The 19698-nt window shown below is 41.4% G+C and overlaps 3 protein-coding genes across 11 annotated transcripts in view; 1 reads left to right on the top strand and 2 right to left on the bottom strand.

Annotated features, from left to right (window-relative positions):
* Positions 1–261, bottom strand: part of EBAG9 (estrogen receptor binding site associated, antigen, 9) — a 20397-nt gene extending 20136 nt beyond the window's left edge. The window contains exon 1 of one of the 2 annotated variants that reach the window (XM_026064232.1): positions 80–261. The gene's annotated coding sequence lies outside the window, so the exon portion shown is untranslated. The remainder of the gene's footprint in view (positions 1–79) is intronic. The other variant, XM_026064230.1, reaches the window with a different exon arrangement.
* Positions 262–14798: 14537 nt separating this feature from the next.
* On the bottom strand, positions 14799–19153 carry ENY2 (ENY2, transcription and export complex 2 subunit). Its single transcript, XM_026064238.1, has 5 exons — positions 19020–19153; positions 18682–18774; positions 17943–18013; positions 16022–16096; positions 14799–15060 (listed from the first exon to the last, which is right to left on the bottom strand). The coding sequence occupies exons 2-5, from the start codon at positions 18747–18749 to the stop codon at positions 14984–14986; spliced, it is 291 nt and encodes a 96-aa protein (XP_025920023.1). The 5' UTR covers positions 18750–18774; positions 19020–19153; the 3' UTR covers positions 14799–14983.
* Positions 19154–19343: 190 nt separating this feature from the next.
* The window catches only part of NUDCD1 (NudC domain containing 1), a 51578-nt gene continuing 51223 nt past the window's right edge, over positions 19344–19698 (top strand). For 6 of the 8 annotated variants that reach the window (XR_003253257.1, XR_003253259.1, XR_003253260.1 and 3 more), the window contains exon 1: positions 19345–19578. Coding sequence is in view for 3 of the 8 variants with exons in the window: in XM_026064224.1 (XP_025920009.1) it covers positions 19461–19578 (118 nt within the window). In the remaining 5 variants the exon portion in view is untranslated. Of the gene's footprint in view, positions 19579–19698 lie in introns of all 8 variants that reach the window. The other 2 variants (XR_003253256.1, XM_026064219.1) reach the window with 1 other exon arrangement.

Below are 19698 nucleotides of genomic sequence, written 5' to 3' on the forward strand. Positions count from 1 at the left end.
CCCCGCCCCGCCCCGCCGAGGCGGAAGCGGGAGGCGGAAGCGGCAGCCAACGCGGCGCCGGCGGCCCCTCTCCGCTCACCTGCCGCGCGGGGGAGGCCTCTCCGGGGGCGCGGAGCCGGGGCCCGAGCCGGCCGCTCCCGCAGCCTCCGCCCTCGCCGGGCACCCCTCATTCAAAGCTCGGCGCGCGCCGCCGCGCCGCCGCCATGGCCTCCCGCGCCGCCATCTCGGCTCCTGTCACCTGGGAGACGGGGCCGCCCCTTCCGGCCACGCCCCTTCCCCTCGCGCCGCCAAGCGGCGCCGACGCCAGGGCGGGCCGTTGGGCTGCGGCCGCCGACCGTTGGGGCTAACGGCTGCTGCGGGGGGAGGGGCGCTGTGGCGGCGTTCGGCACCGCCGACCAGACACGCGCCGGTGCCCCGCGGCCCGATCCGCCCCCGTCGTCCGCGCCCCGCCGCCGCCGCTGCTGCTCCGCGCATGCTCCCCGGCCGGCTCGGCTCTGCCCGTTGGCTCTGTCCCGGCTCCCGGCCTCGGCCTCACCYCCGGCTTGCCGAGGCGCGGCGGCGGCGCCGCGCTGGCAGAGCAGCGGCTCGGCTGTTCCTTGCTGCGAGCACCCGCGCCGCTGGGCCAGAGCCCCTCCGTCCCGTGGCGGGGAGGTGGCACCAGCAGGAAGCTTGGTGCTCCTGAAGCGAAATCCACTCTAGYGATTACACACTATGCTCAAAACAGTATGGCAAAGTGGCCACTCGGTCCCCAGAGGAATTTAAGCCAGGTCATCACTTCAGGGAACTGGGATAAATAAGTATAGGCCTTTATGTAATATCATCTGTATGCTGTATTTGTGGTTGTGAACATACTCATATGCCGTTGGCTGGAATCTGTTCTATAAATTTGGAAGCTACTAAAAAAAAATTGCTGAAGTAGTTTGTGACAGGATGTTGCCTCAATTGGCATCAGGTCTTGCCAGTGTCTGTTTGCTCAAGTAGATTCTTCAAAAGCTGCTTGTGCGTGTTGACCAGCCAGCCTCCCGATACAGTTTGTTCATTCACTGTCCACATGGGGAAGAAAGGAGGAGGAAGATACTGAGTAACCTAATGTAAGATTTTCTGAGCTCTGTGAATGCTTCCAAACTGCATTACACCATTAAATAAGCTCAGTAGATCAGGTAAATGGAAACTTTGCCCCCTTCTCACCAGGACTCCTAGCCCACTTCTAAAAAAGCACAGATATAAAGTCTCTTACATCTCCAAACTGTACCATTCAGTTCATTGTACTTTCTTCAAGTATTTTTCCGTAAAAACTACGTGTCCTGCTAGAGGAAGTAACCTTCATTTTCACTCTTCCTGACAGCTAATACAGATAAAACCTTTCTCAGTCCTCTCTAGTTCCACAGAACTTTAAATTATATATCTTCTGCCTAACTTAACCAACCCCAGTGGATTTAGCTCATCATTTCTAGGGATTCAGGGATTCATTTGACCTGGATGAAGGGACAGAGTGCACCCTCAGCAAGTTTGCCGACGATACAAAACTGGGAGGAGTGGCCAATACACCAGAGGGCTGTGCTGCCATTCAGAGAGACCTGGACAGGCTGGAGAGGTGGGCGGAGAGGAACCCCATGAAGTTCAACAAAGGCAAGTGCAGGGCCCTGCGCCTAGGGAGGAATAACCCTTGGCACCAGTACAGGTTGGGGGTTGACCTGCTGGAAAGCAGCTCTGTGGAGAAGGACCTGGGAGTGCTGGTGGACACCAAGTTAAGCACGAGCCAGCAATGTGTCCTTGTGGCCAAGAAAGCCAATGGTATCCTGGGGTGCATGAGGAAGAGYGTTGCCAGCAGGTCGAGGGAGGTGATCCTCCCCCTCCACTCAGCCCTGCTGAGGCCACATCTGGAGTGCTGCGTCCAGTTCTGGGCTCCCCAGTACAAGAGAAACATGGACATACTGGAGCAAGTCCAGCGAAGGGCTACAAAGATGATCAGGGGACTGAAGCATCTCTCTTATGAGGAAAGGCTGAGAGAGCTGGGCCTGTTTAACCTGGAGAAGAGCAGACTGAGAGGGGATCTTATTAACGTGTACAAGTATCTGAAGGGAGGGTGTCAAGAGGATGGAGCCAGACTCTTTTCAGTGGTGCCCAGCGACAGGACGCGAGGCAGTGGGCACAAACTGAAACACAGACACTTCCATCTGAACATGAAGAAATACTTTTTCACTGTGAGGGTGACAGAGCACTGGAACAGGTTGCCCCGAGAGGTGGTGGAGTCTCCTTCTCTGGAGATATTCAAAACCCGCCTGGACGCAATCCTGTGCAATGTGCTCTAGGTGACCCTGCTTGAGCAGGGGGGTTGGACTAGATGATCTCCAGAGGTCCCTTCCAACCTCAAACATTCTGTGATTCTGTGATTTGTCCTGACCACCAGACTACAGGACTACTACTAATCATGAAAAGTGGAGAAATAAGCAGAACTCTCCTTAGATGTTCAGCTCATCATGTGGTGGTAGCTTTCATTTTTTGGTAAAGTTGATGAGGTTGTCAAATACTCATTTTTTAGTAGTATGGGTCTGTCATTTAATTATGTTAAATAATCTTTCTTTATATCACCCATCTTTCTGAGCATTTTTACCAATTCTTCTTGGTACTTGTAGACACCAAGTTCACATTTATATTTTGAGATTCTTTAGTCTGGGAAAAATGTATTAAAGTTGTTCCTCTACATTCCCAGTTTATTAATTCTGTGAACTGTAAAAGTGTTCTGTTGAATGAGAAGGATGAATTTATCATTAAAGTTAAGAAAGACTTTTATGCTGCACTGAAGTAGCTCCATCAGATTGCAAACACAGTTCCATCAAAGAAGCCAGATGCTGTAGCATTGAATGCTGTAACATTTAGCTTGCCACTGAATGGAATCACAGCTATTATACAATTCTTGTGGAAATTCAGGTACTAAAGAACAGGATCCTTAAAAGCCATCTGAATGTGGAAATATGTCAGGAAACACTGAAGCAAGGAGTCCTCTTTTGGAGGAAGCATTGCTCATTCCACCTCTTGTCCTTCAAAGTCTTTGGTGATTCAGATGATTTTGCTTTTGAAGATTTTACATTCAGAGAGGAACATCTTCAGTAGAAGAACTTGACAAGTGTTTAGAGCATTCTAGGAGTGGGAGCTACCATCGCACTACTGCCAGGCAAAAGACAAAATTAAGTGCTCCTCTGCTATATCCAGGGTAGGTTCCATGGTAACAGAGGTCCTCGCAAACATGCAGTATCTCCTCTTCCAGCCGGTTTGTGTGTGCTTGTGTGTGGAGGGAGGAGTTATTTGCTAGGAGAGCCACCGCAGTAATGAAAGAGGTGTTGACCCAGGAGTTGCCTGGGGAGGGGTGGATGCCATGCCCTGCTGGTTGCTGTTTTCTACCCAGCTGCTTCAGGCATAGAAGAGTGAGATGCAGGAAGATGGCTCTTTGAGGGAGGAGCTGGTATCACATTGGGTTCATTCATCTCCCTCTTTTCAAATGCTGACAGACACTCTAAATTCATTTCTGCAACCTTTTGGGGAGCTGCTCCCTGGAGGCTGGGACACCAGTATTGCCAGGGGCTCCTGAGGACAGCGGGGCCGGGCCTGGCCACCAGGGCCCACCCCACCGCCCACAAGGGTGGGGGCATCGGGGGCAGCCAGGGCAGCCCCAGCCCCAGAATTGGGCACACCTGCTAGGATGGGGATGGGCCAAGGCCAGGACGTGGGTCAGGGCCCAGGGCAGGGGCAGGGTCAGGGATGGAGCAGGCACYGCTGTGGCGTCGTGGGGCAGGGACTGAGGGCCCTGGGCTGGGCTGAAATGGGGACAGGCCTGGGCAGGGTGGGAGGGACTTGGGGGGTGGGGAGGGACGGAAAGGACTGGCAGCGCCCTCAGGCCTGGACTTTGTTATGCATGTAGACACTGCATTCAGTAAAAGATACTCAATATACGCAATAAGGTTTTTAATTTTAAGCACCATTTCAAAACCATTTGTGTAGCAAAGATTTATGTCTTTCAGTGTAGTTTTCTGTCTGAAGAAGCAGAAATGAAAATGATCATCATCTGCCTTCACACATAAAAGCAAAACTGCGAGCATAGCACAGTGGGACAGCTGGGGTTGTGAAGATAGCCAATGGCATTTCCTTAGAGAATACATTCAGGTTTTGAGCATTACAGTCTATATACTCAATAGAGAATAAACCACACTGAGAATGAAACATTTTAAAATATGCATATAAACACCCACACTTAATATAAAAACTGCCAGATTGGCCCACCCACACTATGCTCCTAAATGCACAACAGACTTATGTGTGGTTGTCGCATTAATGAGAAAAAAAAACAGGAAACTGACAGACTGATAATACAGAATAACTATCTTCATAGAAGCATAATTATGCAACCTCAAATTTAAGAATAGTATAAACATAACTTCATTGCTAGAAGAAATCTTTTCAGGGATAAGTATTTCTCTGTTCGAAAATGTCATTGACCTTTAGCTCTTTAATGAAGAGAATTCCTTTGGATCAGTTTGTTTTCCCAAAGAGATCTTTCTAAATCTTACATATTTCATTGTCACAATGAATATAGTATAGCTGTAGTAAACAAAGTTTCTTATGGAACTAGGTTTCTTTAAATTAATACTTTTGTTTTATAGATATTAGAGATTAAAAATCCCAATCATATCAGCTAGCATTTTGCAAGATTGCTAGTGTCACTTAAATGTATCTGAAGTGATTTCCATCACTTAATAGATTATTTTTCCACAGACACTGGATGGTTGCCATCCCTGATAACTCACATTCTGCTAGGGAAGACATTTAATAGCTTCATTCCCTTTATAAAAAGAATGCAATCCCTCTTTTAATATGAATTTTTCTTCTGATGTTCTTCATTTAGTTAATGAGTGCCATCTATCACTGTTCAATCATTCATTAAAGCTATGAATAGCTAACTTTTTATCAAAGTGTACATTTTCTCATTTACGGTATTGTTGAATTGTGGCATGACTCAAGCTTCACATTTGTGGAAGAGATTTTAACCTTGATTATTTGATTCTGGTCAAAGTAGAGTTTTGTAGTGTCAACCACAGAAAAATTGCAGATTTTTACTATCAAATTCAAAAGTCAATTTCTATACTGCTGCTATAGGATTCATATCTTACTCTTCGAAAATTCATCATTAATTATCTTAACTCCAGATGAGAGGGCAGTTCCATCATTACATATATATTTTTATTCCTTTGTAGTATTCCTGAGCAGCTATTTTTTGGCAATATCTAAGTAAATTGTCACCCAAAGAGTTTGCCTAAGTTTAGGCCAATCAAGACATTTTAGATACTCATGCAGGTATGGGATACTTAATGATCAGGTTAGTTCTTGCAGGAATATGTTCCTTCCCAGAAGCTCAAAATGAAAAGCATAAGGAACCCACAGAAGCCAACGACAACTTTTCTTTCTCTAAATGTCTGTAGCATTTGAGGGCCTTCAGGCAATCCGTGCAGGTCTAGTGTGTATTAAAATCTGTCCTCCTTCCCAAGTAAGTAGGCAGATAATCATGAAAACCTTTTTTCTCATTAAAGGTTTCTTCCTTAACGACTGAAGCTCTACTCTTTGCTGCTTCTACAACCATACCTTAAATGCCTTCTGTAATGCTCTTCAAGGCTTGACATGCCTTGCAGAGGAAATTTCTAGAAATTTCTCAATGAAAGGCCTTTGTGGGAAAATTCAACAAACTAACTTTTAACAACTCTGAAATCATATTCAAAACTGTCAAAAGACATTATGGGTATTAAATTTGCATATTAAAGCATTCTTTTTTGGTTTCCCCAAAACATTGGACCTTCTAATCTGCTAATGTAAAAACTTAATTATGAGGGGACTTCAGTTGAGTATTGTGGTTAACAGTAAAGATCTAGAGGTTAACATCTTCCTAGGCTGGACAAACTGATTCCAACTCTTTTCACTGATATTGAATAAAGGCAAAGCTATTCAATAATAGTATAAAAACACCTTTTTCTCTCAGTCTTAGCTCCAGTAGAATATACACACTAGTGTAACAAAACTGGATCTAATTATTCTGTGGTAATGTGAGAAATGGGAAGGGGAGTATATCTACACTCATGAAAACCAGACTCCTGAGTAGAGAGTGGTAGGATCAGCTATGAAAACAATCAGATGACACACTTTTATTCCAATCACGAGGTTGCTGTTAACGGTATGCATCGCCAAGCTGCAGTTCAAGCTATAATTAAAGTTGCATTTAGTGTTATTGTTAGGGTTAGTTAGATAAAGAAGGGCCTAAGATCAGACTTTATGTTGCATCCTGCCTAACTATGGTGAAAGACAAGTGTGAAGCTATGTCAGATCACTAGATGACATGAAACTAACTAAGATTAAAGCTAAAATTAGGACTAGAGCTAGAGAAGTTAAATACTGAGGGTTGGGTTTACAGCACTCCTAAAGTATCTTATGAAAGTAAATCAGAAATCAGTAAAGTATTATATTTTACACATCGTGCCTGTAGTGTTCCAGGGTATTTCATTACAGCTAGGTTAGACTTGACCTTGGGTTAAGCTTGGCATTTGAATAAAGAAGCTGTAAAACTCCAGATTTGTGTTGTATCCATCACTCCACAGGCTGAAAGGCACTTTATCTTGGTTCCAGGGTTACGTTTAAGCACACACAAGAAACTGTCCTTTTGTTAAAACTAAGGCACATTTGGGCTTACTAAAGAGCTTGGGAATTTAAGGCATAAATAATGTGACATATTGCTAGGCCTGCTTCCACGTGCCAGTCCCTCCCCAAATGGCTCTTATGCTGTCTGTGTTATCAGGGACTAATGATCAGTTGTTAACTGCCTGGAAGGGTCAGCTAGGTATGATTATACTACAGTTGAGGACAGGCCCAGTAATGATTTTTACAAAGCACGATAAGAATTTTTACCCGACTATGAAATATATGATTTCTGGTCACATAGCTGGCTTTTACTTGACAAACAGTGACTAATTTGAATTTTTTACATTCAAATAAATTTATCTGAGATTACTCAGACAATTCAGCAATGCGAGCAAAGGTTCTCAGAACTATTTTGATCTCCACACCAGAAATGAATTTGATTATGTAATTTAACTCCCCAATTTGTCTATACATAACCATCATAATATTTAAATAGTTATGTTCTGAAAATGAACTTGAACTATCATGATGAGTTTATGTAAATATTCTTTTAGTGACTGCATAATTAAAAAGTGAGTTTTAGAGGGTTCRGTTTTCCTGGAAATTTAAATAATCACCTCTGGTCCCCTTTTGGGGGTTAGGCTGTTTGAGAAAGCAATGATAAACTTCAGCTACTGAAGCTCRAATTTTTCTTCCTACTATGGGAGCTCCTATTATGATCAGCCATATGTTAGATTCTTGTTATTTGCCTCCAGGTTTTTTATGTCTATGTGGAAGAAAAGGCCACATGCCTTAGYGTGTCATTGAAAATTTTATAGGCTTTTATAGCAGGATGTAAATATGATAGAAGAAGAATTTTTTCATATAAACAGTCAGCTCTCAGGACTAAATTTCAAATTCAGATTCTTTTACCTCCAAAACATTGTCAAGATATAACTTTGTTGGAATTAAAATAATCTCATTATTGGATTGTATTATCAGTTGTGTCTTCTGAACCCTGAAGATGTTTATGGACTAAACTCAGACATCAGAGAATGCAGGCGCACATCCTAACTGTTTTATTTGGAAACGATGGTCAGGAGATGCCCAAGAGAAGCACTGAGTGTGAAGGTCTCCCTGAGCACAGGGCAGGCAGGAGGGGTTTGGCCTTCTGCAGAACTGGGTAGATTGAGTTGCTCCCCTGAGAACGATCCAGGGTTCTGACTTCTTTTGGCATTTCCACTAGGCAGTAACCTCCAAACTGGAGCCTGGCCAGTTGGCAAGACCTTTTTGGGGAGCAGAACCCCAGTCACTTGAAAAGAATACTCCCCTGAGGTTGAAAAAGATGTGTTTGTTTGTTCAGTGCTGTAGAGAATTTAAGGTGATGAAGAATGTATGACTTTAGCTCGATGCTCAGAAATTTCCTGGAAAAAAGATCCTGGATTCCTCTCCCTGCTGACAGCATCAGCTCCTCCTTCTTAAGCCGGTTTTGTATTTTTATGATGGTGGTTTAATATTAAAGACAGAAAGTATGCTGGGAGAAGGTACCTGAGCCCAGATTGCTCTGTCCCCACCAGGCGAGTGACCTAACCACTAGGCTACAGAACCAGGCTTCAGCATTTGTTTTTCATAGTAGCACAACTGAACAGGAGTATCAGAGTGATATTCCTCCCCATGACTCCCAGCAGAAAAACCTGTAGCCTATCGATAAGACCATTCATTCTACTAGAAGGCAAAAGATATAAATTGAGGGATTCCTCATATCTTGGGGGAAGGGGAGAGGAAGGTTAGGGAGGAAGGGGAACCAGCCCCTTTCTTCCCTTTCCCACATAAAAGAACCCAAACCCATCTACCCAGTATTTAGATCTTGACTACATGGTTTAACTATTAGGCTCTATATGGAAGTTATCCCAACTATTTCCTCTTCATTCAGCCATATCTTAAGGAAAGCAGTGGTTGCTGCTGCTGCTGCATGTTGGCAGAAATCCAATCCCATCAATAAATGCCACGTGGTTGCAGTTGAGCAGCTTTTAAGAAACAAATGTGGATATCTGTATTTAAACTCCACTTCAAATSTGTTTTAGATGATTATGTTCCATATTGGCTCTAGTTTTTACTGCTAAATTCAATAGATAAAAACAGATGCATAAACTAAACTAGAAAAGAATATTAGAATTGTCAGAAAAATATTAACTCCCTAGCTTTGTTATATGGAAAGAAAGCTTAGGCTTTGTCTACTTCACATCTCTCCTATTCTACAGCTACAAATTAGGGAGAAGTTAATGGGACCTGTTCTTTATGCAACCAATTTATCACTTCATTACTACATAGAAAATCTTTCTTTCCCTCATGTAGTATTTAGTCATTAAGTAATTTTCCTTGACTTATATGTGCAGCCTTCCATATGTTTGTTGTTAAGGAAGTAAGACTTCTGTGCACTATAACCGAATTAATAGAAGATGGATCCTAGGCATAATGTTTGCATTTGAGTTCAAATCCTCTAAATACTTGAGTTTCTAGAACGTTGCTTTATAGAAGTAGTTAGCTACATGGATATGTTTGTGTATGTGCATGCATGCACGTGTGTATTTCAGTGATTTGCATTTAGATAAATAGAAGAGACATTGCATATCATGAAAAGATAAGGTAAAGAAATTTTGTTGGGGAAAGCATTTAGGAAGGAAAGGAAAGGATTTTCCTTCTATTTTGGGGGGATGGGGTGGGAGTCATGAAGCTGTTCTTTGTTTCTTTATACTTCACCCTTTGTTAGAAAATTGTCCACTTATTGGTGAGATGCAAGTCTCTTTTCCTTTTTTAAAACATGAAACCAAGTATATTTTATCATAATAGTAAGGAAGAGGTAATTTTACACTTTGCACTGGAATTGATTCATTATAGTGCAGAACATTGGCAGTTTGTGATAATAGGGATTTTTCTTCATGAAAATACTGGAAAAAGTTCATGCCTTTTGTCATATCTAATCACCTCCTTTCAAGAAGAATTCTTTTAAAGTCAGGAAGAGAATTTAGCAGAAAAAAAATAAATAAATCATGACTTTTCCTTTTTCTTTTCCCATTTTAAATCAAACCAACTCAGCAAAAAGACCTGTGTTCATAGATCAGAAACTTCAAAACAGGGTTCAGATTCTCACCTGAGCACTTACATGGATGTTGGAAGTGTCGAGCTCCCAAAATCAATGTAAGCTTCAGACGAACTTTACTGTCTCAATTAAATTTGGATTGGGACATGTAGATCCCAGTTTTGGTGGCGGGGGGGGGGGGAAGGAACGGACAACCATTTTTTAATTTAACTGCGTAACCTCACAGATGTAGGCTAGGGGACACAACAATCAAAGAAAGGAAATGAGCAGGGAATACATCTTCCAGTCTTTATCAAATTTCCCCTTTTGCCTCATGATAGTGAGGAAGCATTTAAGCCATCTTCATCACTGCAGCATTCAATAGGTAAAAACTAGGCATAGATAATACTCTTTCTGATCTTTATTCAACAGAGGGAAAGAGAACAGTCTTCTTCTACCCATTGACTATCAAATGAGACACCCTCTTGCAAAAAAAATGTCAACAGGTATTTTGAAATGCAATCTGAACTACTCAAATATTAGCAATCTGATACAGGATTTGGTCAGAAACTTATCTCAGAATGAAATACACATAAAAAAATGAACCAACAGGTTAGCTAGATGGGAGCATTTTTCAATCCAAACAACTAAAAGATTTTGTAATGCTGAACTGCTACTGAGATTTCCTTCATAGCCTCCGAGGGCATTATATTCCACCCAATTACACCTGTACTGAGACTAATAAATTCTGCTTGTGTTTAGTGAAAGCAGCATTTCTCTTTATGGGCAGCGCAGTCCTTAGGATCCATTGAAGGATTCATACTGGAAAATGTTAGAAAATAACATTTCAGATGCTGCTAAGCTTTGCCAGAACAGGGGAGTGAAAAAAGCTGAAAACATTTACACAAGCCAGTGAATTGCTTTGTACCTTAAATTTTTGGGGATACCTCTGTTTCTTCTGGATGGGAGAGTAAGTGTAAACACAGTATTTAAGCTGGTTTTCATTTCTCAGCTGAAAGAAGCTGAGCTCCTGCTGCCAACTACAGGGAACACAGAAAGACAAGTATTGAAACTCCAGAAAGTTTGAGTAACTCTGGGCTAAAGAAGCTCTTCAAGAAAGGCACCAGTATTCAGGAAAGCATTGAAAAATGAAGGAGCCCCATGTTTCTTTATAGTTTGTTCCAGTGACTAAGCAGCTGTACTTTTATATACCCTATCTTTTTTAAAATTTGAAATTGTCAGATTTCTATTTCCATCTACTGGTCTATATCTTTTTCTGTTAAAGTGCCCTTTGTTTAGTATTTTCTCTCTGTGGACCTTGTGGTACACCACAACTATATTTTCTCTCAGTTTTTTTTTTTCAATAAACTAACACTGGGGAATGTAAAGAGCCTAATGAGCAATGCTAGCCCTAAATAATTATTTTTTCTCCTTTCTGTAACCACTCCATTTTTTCTACTTCCTTTCAAAAATGCAAATTGCACATCATGAGGGTCAGTCTCATCAATACAGTAAACAAAGATAAGATCAGTGTTATGCTCATCTCTGCTCAAATATATGCAAAGATCATATGGAAACAGATGATGAGCTTTTCGCTATGATTTTCAGAATCACTGCTTTCCCGGGAATTTAGTGTTGTTTTCACCCTYTGTGCACTGAGCTGAATTAGTATGCAGATACTTGAATGGAGTCAGCCAACAGAACAGGACAGGTTGCTCTGCCCTTATCGGTATTCACCGATGAGTGTGCCAACCACAGATTTTATCAAAAGCAACTTGGTATTTACTTCCAGATCAATAATTGAAATAATGGATAGCCTCTTTCCTAGTAACACCAACACAAATCAGCYGGGATTTCATAGAGGGACTTTTTTTTTAATGACCTACTAGTAAATCACTTAAATTGTTATAAGGTAAATGTAAAGAACATTTTAAGAATAATATTGTTCAGATGGAGAAAGCACAAAGGTAAATGTGAAATATGTTGAAGCAAGATTAGACTTTCTTTGATTCCAAGCAGAATGCTGATTAACCTATTCATTACACTGAAGCTGTGAAGTAAAATTATTTATGAGGAAAGGAAATTATTTTTCCTCATTTTGGGCTCCAGTCAAAAAATTTGGCTTTGCAACCACAGCTGTTTCTTTTAGAAACTAAAGAGCTGATAAAAATAGGCCAAGTAGAACACAGTTCTGATTTCAATTGCACATATTTATTAAATTAAAGAGAGCCTTCAGGTTTTCATTGCTTTTGTATTGGATATTCTTCATTGCTTCGGTGAAAACTCAGTCAAAAAACAAGTAAGATAAAGCTAACCTATCCAAGTGCCACAATCCTTACAACTAAACTTCTATTCAATTATGTGAAAGAAAAGATGAGGACACAGGCTATGTGGCGCAGAGCTGTCGCCCCAAACAACCCTCCAGAAAGAAGAACTGAGAAGCAACAAGAAATTTTTAATAGCATTGATGCATTCTTACTGGATTCAGACAGACTTCAGACATACCTGTTCTCAAAATGATAAAATTCCATGCTAAAAAATTACATCAGTAAAACGTGAATGAAGAAGAAGGAAAAAAAGGTAATAGAAATACAAGACAAATATAGAATCAATTGAAAAATTTATGGTGGCAAAATGATAAAGTTCTATTGAAGGCAGGCAACTGTAAGTTTGATATGCCATTACAATTCCTTGGTGATGTTACTGCTCTATAACCTCTTTTACCTGGACCGTGTCAACATGGAGAAGTATTCACATGGAAATAATTATCAAACAAATTAAAATCTAAATAGTTTCAATTAACTGTGTGCTTCTGTTTTCCAGACTGTGCTTCAGAGCCCTGAGGGCCTGACTAAAGGGGAGGATGAGCTAACTTTTCTCTGTTGGTCTTTCATTGATGTCAGTAGAACTATTCAATTTACTGTCACACAGAATTTGGTCTAGTGAACACACAGAGATATACCAATTTACTCCAGCTGTTATCTGACCCATTATTTCAATGCCAATACACAAACAGAATCTATTTATTATAGGCATGTCTACAGAATAAGCAAACTGAATTAGCTGCTAGACTATATATATGGCTACCATCTAAAGAAATCATACACCCACAGCTAATGTAATTTACATCAATCTTAAATTGTCACATTAACCATCTAGTTCTTGGCCCTGTTTACCAAAACCCTGTAAGGAACAGATTCATTTCATGATATTGAAAATGCTGAAATTTTGAGTTAATGATATGCATGTAAAAAGAGGTTTGGAACCTTAGCAGCACTGATTATCTTCTTTTTCAGAGTGAAAAAAGAAATCATCAACAATACAGTTCTGGCTGAATCCTGAATGTTACCAATTGTTTTCAATTCTCAATCAGATTAGGAAAAATTGGGAGTATGCAGGTAACAGTCTACAAAACAAAGCCATCCCATTCTCCTGAGAATAAAACCTACAGTTAAAGCAAAAACAGGAGGTTGTCACTCAGGGGAGCAACCTATAGCAAGAATGCTCAAACTGGCATAAAGGCAGATTTCAAACATGGGGCCTCAAAAGGAGCATTGATATAATGCAGCAGATCCCTCATCCTGGCTCATGCTAAGTTCCAGCCTGGGCAGAAACTCTGCCTTGTGCAGAGAGGTGTTCCTGGTTAGTACATCTTGTCTCATTCAGCATCAGCATTTCCGAGTTCATACTGCTTCTTTCTAGTGGAATATTTAACCTTTCACTTATTGATAGGTTCTTCTCTCACTTCGCTGCTCAATCATTTATAGTATTAGCAGACAATTTAATAAAACACTTGCACTCTGATAGTCACTTCTGACATTTCCTCTCAGCTGTTAAAATTGACAGTTGAGACTTTGCTTAGCTCAGTTGCTGCCCCAGCTGCCTGGCTTCACAGTAACCACTCAGCATCTGAAATATAATCTTAGCTCTGTCATAAGGCTTATTAGTTTTTTAGAAAACTGACTGAATTGGGAAGAGGCAGATCATGCAATGCACTGAGTTTGAGACTGTAGAAAGGAGAGCCACACTGGGTTTCCTTAAATTTAAGATGGGGCTGCCATCTAGTGGACTTCTTGGGTAAGAGTGCACATGAACTGTCAGAAAATGGGAAAAAAGTCCACTGGAGCAGGCATGCGTTTCTAAGCAACTAGTGAAGAATAGCTCTACTTTATCTGAAAGTGCCAGTTTTTAGAGCATTTTTTCTAATGAGGACCATTAAGAATTATACACTTGATAAATATGGGATCGAGAAAAGGGCTTTGGAGTAAGAATGCTTAATTTCTGTCAACTTTTAAGTTCTAATACATTATCAAGCACAGGAGAAGCAGAAGCTGAATGAGCAATTAGATACTATTGTGTGACTCAGCTACTATGAAAAATGAATTGACTCAAGTTTATTCTTGCAGTTATTTATAGACTGAGCTGATGTTGCATTCCAGCCACGAGAATTTCAGATTTATCAGTCTGAGAGACTTATGTTGCCATATTATTGAATAGCACTTACATTTCAAAAGGGCCCAGAGAACCATGTCTTTTATAGTTATCAGTAATATAGGCAAAGCCAGAAAACAGGTGTCATGGATCAGAACAGTGATTCTCTTTAACTAAAGAGGAAAAGGAGAAGAGAGCATTATTGATGAAGGATGGAGTGCATTTTTTTGTTTAACGAAACCAACCTGCTATGAATTACTGAATGAATATTTAAAAGGCAAATCTGAGACACTGAACTACTCACTTTCTAGCAATAAAGTAGTGAGAAAAATACCACCACCAACTTTATGTAGTCTTTAAATTCTTCACGCTGTCTAGCTACTTGGGAAATTAAATGGGATTTGCTCAGTGGCACATCACATCCTGTTTTCCAGACTTCCCCCCTCCCCAGCATTTCTATTTAACACATATGTTTACTGAAGTTTTTGGAAAACCYAAATAAGCACTCATCAGACTGACTGGTTAATAAAAACTGTACAAAATTATGGTTTATTGAAAATTGAAAAAAATGAAATAGATGTTATCATATTACAACATACTCATGAAGCAACAGGAGAAAGGAGCCTTAAAATCACGAGTCCACAAAAGATTTTTTTTATTAAAATAACACCAAATTTAAGAAACTGATGCAGTGCAATGGAATTTCAACTCATCATAAAAAAAAAATAAAAATCAATCCTTCAGTATGGAAAGTGCATTCCAATCCTGACATGATTGACATAATACAGAAACACCGTATCCAAGACAATGTCAAAGTTAAAGACTGGCATGCTGGGCAAGGAAGGTTCTTATTCTTTGTAAGAGTTCTTTCTTTACACTGTCCGGAACCAAGGCTGAAACAAATAAGAAAATAAGTAAAAAAGAAAAAAATAGGATAGCCAAAGTCAACTTTTTGCAACAGCTACTTATATTCAAATTTGTTCTTGCAATTCTGTTAATACCTGAGGTAACCAAAGTTACTTTTTTTTTTTTTTTTTTTAATATAACACATATCTATTTTTTCTTATTTAAAAGAGGCTAAAATTGAAGTCTATTGGGTTCTATTGTTGTGAATAAAGGCAGGTTTTTACCTGGCCATAATCAAGAAATTTGAGCATTTAGGGGAAAGGCTTATTCTAATTTCTGGTGATTTGTTTCCTTTTGTTTGATTATCTTGGGTTCCTTTTTCTTCACAAATTTAAAAGCAAAAATCTCTCAGCCACGACCTCAGAATAAGAATCTTCAGCAAGTTATTTTGAAGGTCTATTTTTATTTAAAAGTTAATGAAGTTTCTCCCACTAGCAGCAAAGCTTCTTAGACACTCCAAGTAGAACTGTATATATAAAGAATTCCGTGTGTGTGTGTGTGTGTGTGTGCATGCACATGTTCTGTCCTTTGCTTTTCCCACTACCCTTTATGCTAGTACCCTGTCAGTTCAGGTTTTTGTCTAAGAAACAGTTGGAATTAAAAAAAAAAAAAAAAAAAATCTCTGCTACATACCTAAGGCAATGTCACTTCAGTGACAGAAATTTTCCTGGGACTATTAAGTTAATTATAAATATGAAGACAGGCTCATATGACTACATAAAGTAACCTCCAAAAGTATTTTATACACAAGGCTCAGTACAAAAAGAATGGCTGTTACATAGTACAAATTTAAACATTTTGTTTTCAGTTAATATCAAGCTATTAACACTTTTCCTTCACATGCAACATAAGCTAGTTCACAGTACTGCTTTGAAACTAACCTTGAAATATAGGTAGGTATATTTGTTAATGCATGATCACAGTCACTTTTCCATTTAATTTTCTTACCTCTGCCTTTGGGAGTGATTTCTGCCACCAAATCATCAACAGTAACATGCTCTAATCCTTTTTCTTTAATCACATCTAAAGAAGGCCAAGACAGACATTTGAAGACTTTCAGTCCATTCATTATAAGACAAAACCTGTGCCAATGATTAAGATACCAAGCCTGCATGCATATAGGTCAGAGAAGACTAGTGTGCAATCTAAAATTACGTTGTTAACTCAGTATCTACTTTATATTACAATGGATTTAGTCTCTAATTCATACTATAGGTTTAAGAATGTGAACCTACCCCTACTGATGCATCTCAACCAGCTCATATTTTAGAAATCTAATGTTACAAAGTATAAGCTTATCTGAATATTACCAAACTTGYGTATTACTGGAAGTGTTGTAGTAGTTTGTGAGTTGGTCTGCTCACTTCACCAAACAAATAGTTCCAATTGCATCTGTCCTCCTCAACATTGTGTATACAAGACCTCAATTTAACATCCAACAAAGGACAGCACAAAAGAGTTGTAAATACTTATCTTCCTAATTGGTTTAAACAACATCTCTATCCATATTTCAGCAAAGAAAAAGCAAATCTGAGACAGGTAAAAACCTACTGCAAAAATATAAAAGCTATGATAAATGCTGTGTGATTAATACATTCTAGTATTTGTTCAAAGAAATTCTCTACTTATAAAACTTGAAGACTACTGAAAATGCAGAAGTCAATGCTGAAWAGAGTCTTGAGTTCAGCAGCATAGTTCTAGAATGTGTTTTTTAAACATGAATGTTTTAACTATATGTCACTAGGTAAAAGGTCTGAAGAATCTTAGCCCCTAAGACACCAAAGTCTGCTTTACCAACTGACACCACATGTATTGTTTGAACACTGTTTTTTCCTGGTTCAACTTCCTGTAAAAGCTCATCATGTACTGCTTAATTATTGGTCCTAATCCACAATTGCAAGAGGATCTAGGTGGAAATACCAAAAAAAATAACTGCCCCTTCTATTGGAGGTTATTATGCCCTTAACAGGAACGACTAATCTGATATTTTCTTTCTCAGCAGTTGCAATTCAAAGTGTCAGTATAGAACCAGCAATTTCAAATAACTTTTGCATAACTGATTATAAACTGTAGTAGTTAAGGCCAGATAAACATTTATTTAATTATCCATACTATTATGATACATAATCCCTAGCAGAGGCATCAGGCAGACAACTGCAAGAATTAATCATTTAGCCTTCTTTGCAAATCCTGCTATGATAGTGATTTAATACTCTTAGGTCTACAAAATGAAAAATGTACTAATTGAATATTGAGTTATCAGAATAAAGGCAAAAGTTCAAGGGATTTGTTGTGTGCTTTAAGGAAAGTGCTGTTGATAAAATAACAGTTTCATGCAATTTACAGATCTGTCTATTGCAGTAATGATAAACGGCTAATTCAACATGAAAGACTTCAGGTTGTTTTCTCTCATCTAGGCAGATTATCTTATTTTCATGAAATGTATTCGAAAGGAGGAATACAAAGGCACTTTTCTTTCTCACTCCCATATGCAAATGACACAGTTCTGTGCTTGTAAGTTGTTTACCACAGTCTGTTTTCTCTCAATTTCATTTTTCTTGTTGTTATTCTCCTGTGATTAGGAAGTCCCCAAAACAAAAAGCTGTATCACCATTAATACCTAGGGAACCAATACCAATACTTTTCTCAGAAGCCTAATGAGTTTCAGATCAGAGAAGAAATTTGACAATTTCAAGGCCAACAGAAGACAGCAAGATGCTTTCTTACATCTTAGATCAATTGTCACGGACACTTTCTTCTTGCCTAAGTCTTGTTAAGATTGACTGCTAGGCAGTGAAGCTTTCATCTGTGACATTTGGCTAGAACCTTAGTTGATTACAAAGGACATTAGTTAGTTGGCTACCATTACCTTTGCAATGTGCCTTCAACTGATCCTTCCAGCCACATTCAATTAACTTGGCTCTCAGCAACTCTTTAAGGCTGTTAAGACAAAAAGTTGAATTCTTGCTAGCAGAAGCAAACATTCCTAACTTAAATATGCATCAGTAGGAAAATTAAGTCTACAATTACTGCTCATAGGTGACTGACAAGAGCAGCAGCAGCAATGGCTGAACAGCACGTGAATCCTATCCTGAATGGATTCTACCAATTTCAGTTAATTTTACCATGTTGGACCATAAAAAGGTCTTGGTTCAGGAGCTGATTCACAGTACTTCTTCAGGCAGCTTTGCTGCTACAGCCACAGAAAAAAGGTAGAAACGTGAGGATATAATCACTTCAGCTCCCTGAGTCAAGTCTGCTGCCAAATATTTCCAGGCTTTCAAAGTTGGAATATTTCACTTGTGATCAGGTTTTCAAAATAAATAAAGCTTGCTCCACCAAAGCAGAGTCCTGTACTATGTACGTCTTTAACCGTAGGTCTGCCTGCCCAATTACACTTTATCTCATGTTGGGTGAAGAACAGGGGAATATATATCCTGGAGTAACATACTAAGAATAAGAGAAATTTCAATGTATATAACACAATTTAGAATTTAGAATTAAATAAGAATTTGGAGTTAAATTCAGTTAGGCTCTACTTCCAGACGTCATTCACACTTGATAACATTTAAAGCATCTTACAGGGATAGCGTAGGACATGTACTTACCGTTCCCGCTCTCCTGTTTCTATTAGCTTTTGGTTAATGGTTGCTCTCATCTGGGCATCTTTATTCATTTTGCAAGTCTAGGTTTTCACAGATCTGTACAAAGCAGGAGCAAGTTTCAACAATATTAGTAAAGCCCGGGCTTTACTCCCCGAAGCCAAGCGCCCCTCGGCCGGGGCAGGGCCGAAGCGACAACCGGGGCGGCGGAAACTCCCCCCGGGCTGCCGGCGACACCGCCCCCCCCGGCAGGCCCAGGCCCCCCCAACCCGGCCGCAGCCCCCCAGCGCGGCCGCCACCGCCGCAGCAGAGGCGGCGGCTCCCCGTCGGGCGGCGGGACTCACCCCCACCGCTGCCGCCCCTCCACCGCCAGCGGAAGACGGCGCCACCCCCGCACGCACAACGCGCCACCTTCCAGCTCCCCGGCGGCGCCGGGAAATGGAGGCCGAGGCCCGGCCCCCGGCAGCCAGCTCTCCAACTACAACTCCCAGCATGCCGCGCGCCCCAGCTGGCGCCTGAGGCTGGGTGTGACCCGCTCCGCCCGCATGCCCCGCTCCGCCGAGTTCGCGACCGCGTTTGGGCCTGAACTACAACTCCCAGCACGCCCCGCGGCGCCAGGCTGGCGGTCTGGCGTCCGGAACTACCCTCCCCATGGTGCCCCGCGGCTGCTCCCCGCGCTACGGCAGGGCGCGCGGCGGTGAGGGAGCCGCCGCCTCTCCGCCAGGTTCCCGGGAGCCGTGGCCTGTGCGCGCCTTCGTGGCGCCGCCGCCGCCGCCGCGCCGGGGATGGAGGCCGCCGCGCACTGCTCCCTGAAGGCGAAGCGCCTCCTCCTGGACCCCAAGTTCGAGGGCTACAAGTTGTCCCTGGAGCCGCTGGCCTGCTACCAGCTGGGGCTCGACGCGGGTGAGGGGCGGCGCGGGGCAGGCCGAGGGGCCTGGTGGGGCGCCCGGCCCGGCCCGGCGCGGCGTGGCGCGGCGCGGCGGAGGCAGAGGCGGGCCCCGCTGGGGGCAGGCCCGCGCGCCT

Source organism: Apteryx rowi, unplaced genomic scaffold, assembly GCF_003343035.1.
Source record: "Apteryx rowi isolate R43461 unplaced genomic scaffold, aptRow1 scaffold_211, whole genome shotgun sequence".
Classification (NCBI taxonomy): domain Eukaryota; kingdom Metazoa; phylum Chordata; class Aves; order Apterygiformes; family Apterygidae; genus Apteryx; species Apteryx rowi.

Coding starts and splice junctions, on each gene's coding strand:
- ENY2 (XM_026064238.1), bottom strand. CDS start 18,749: ATGAATAAAGATGCCCAGATGAGAGCAACCATTAACCAAAAGCTAATA. Junction 18,014..18,681: donor GAAACAGGAGAGCGGGAACG/GTAAGTACATGT, acceptor TTGTCTTAACAG/CCTTAAAGAGTTGCTGAGAG. Junction 16,097..17,942: donor GTTGAAGGCACATTGCAAAG/GTAATGGTAGCC, acceptor GGCCTTCTTTAG/ATGTGATTAAAGAAAAAGGA.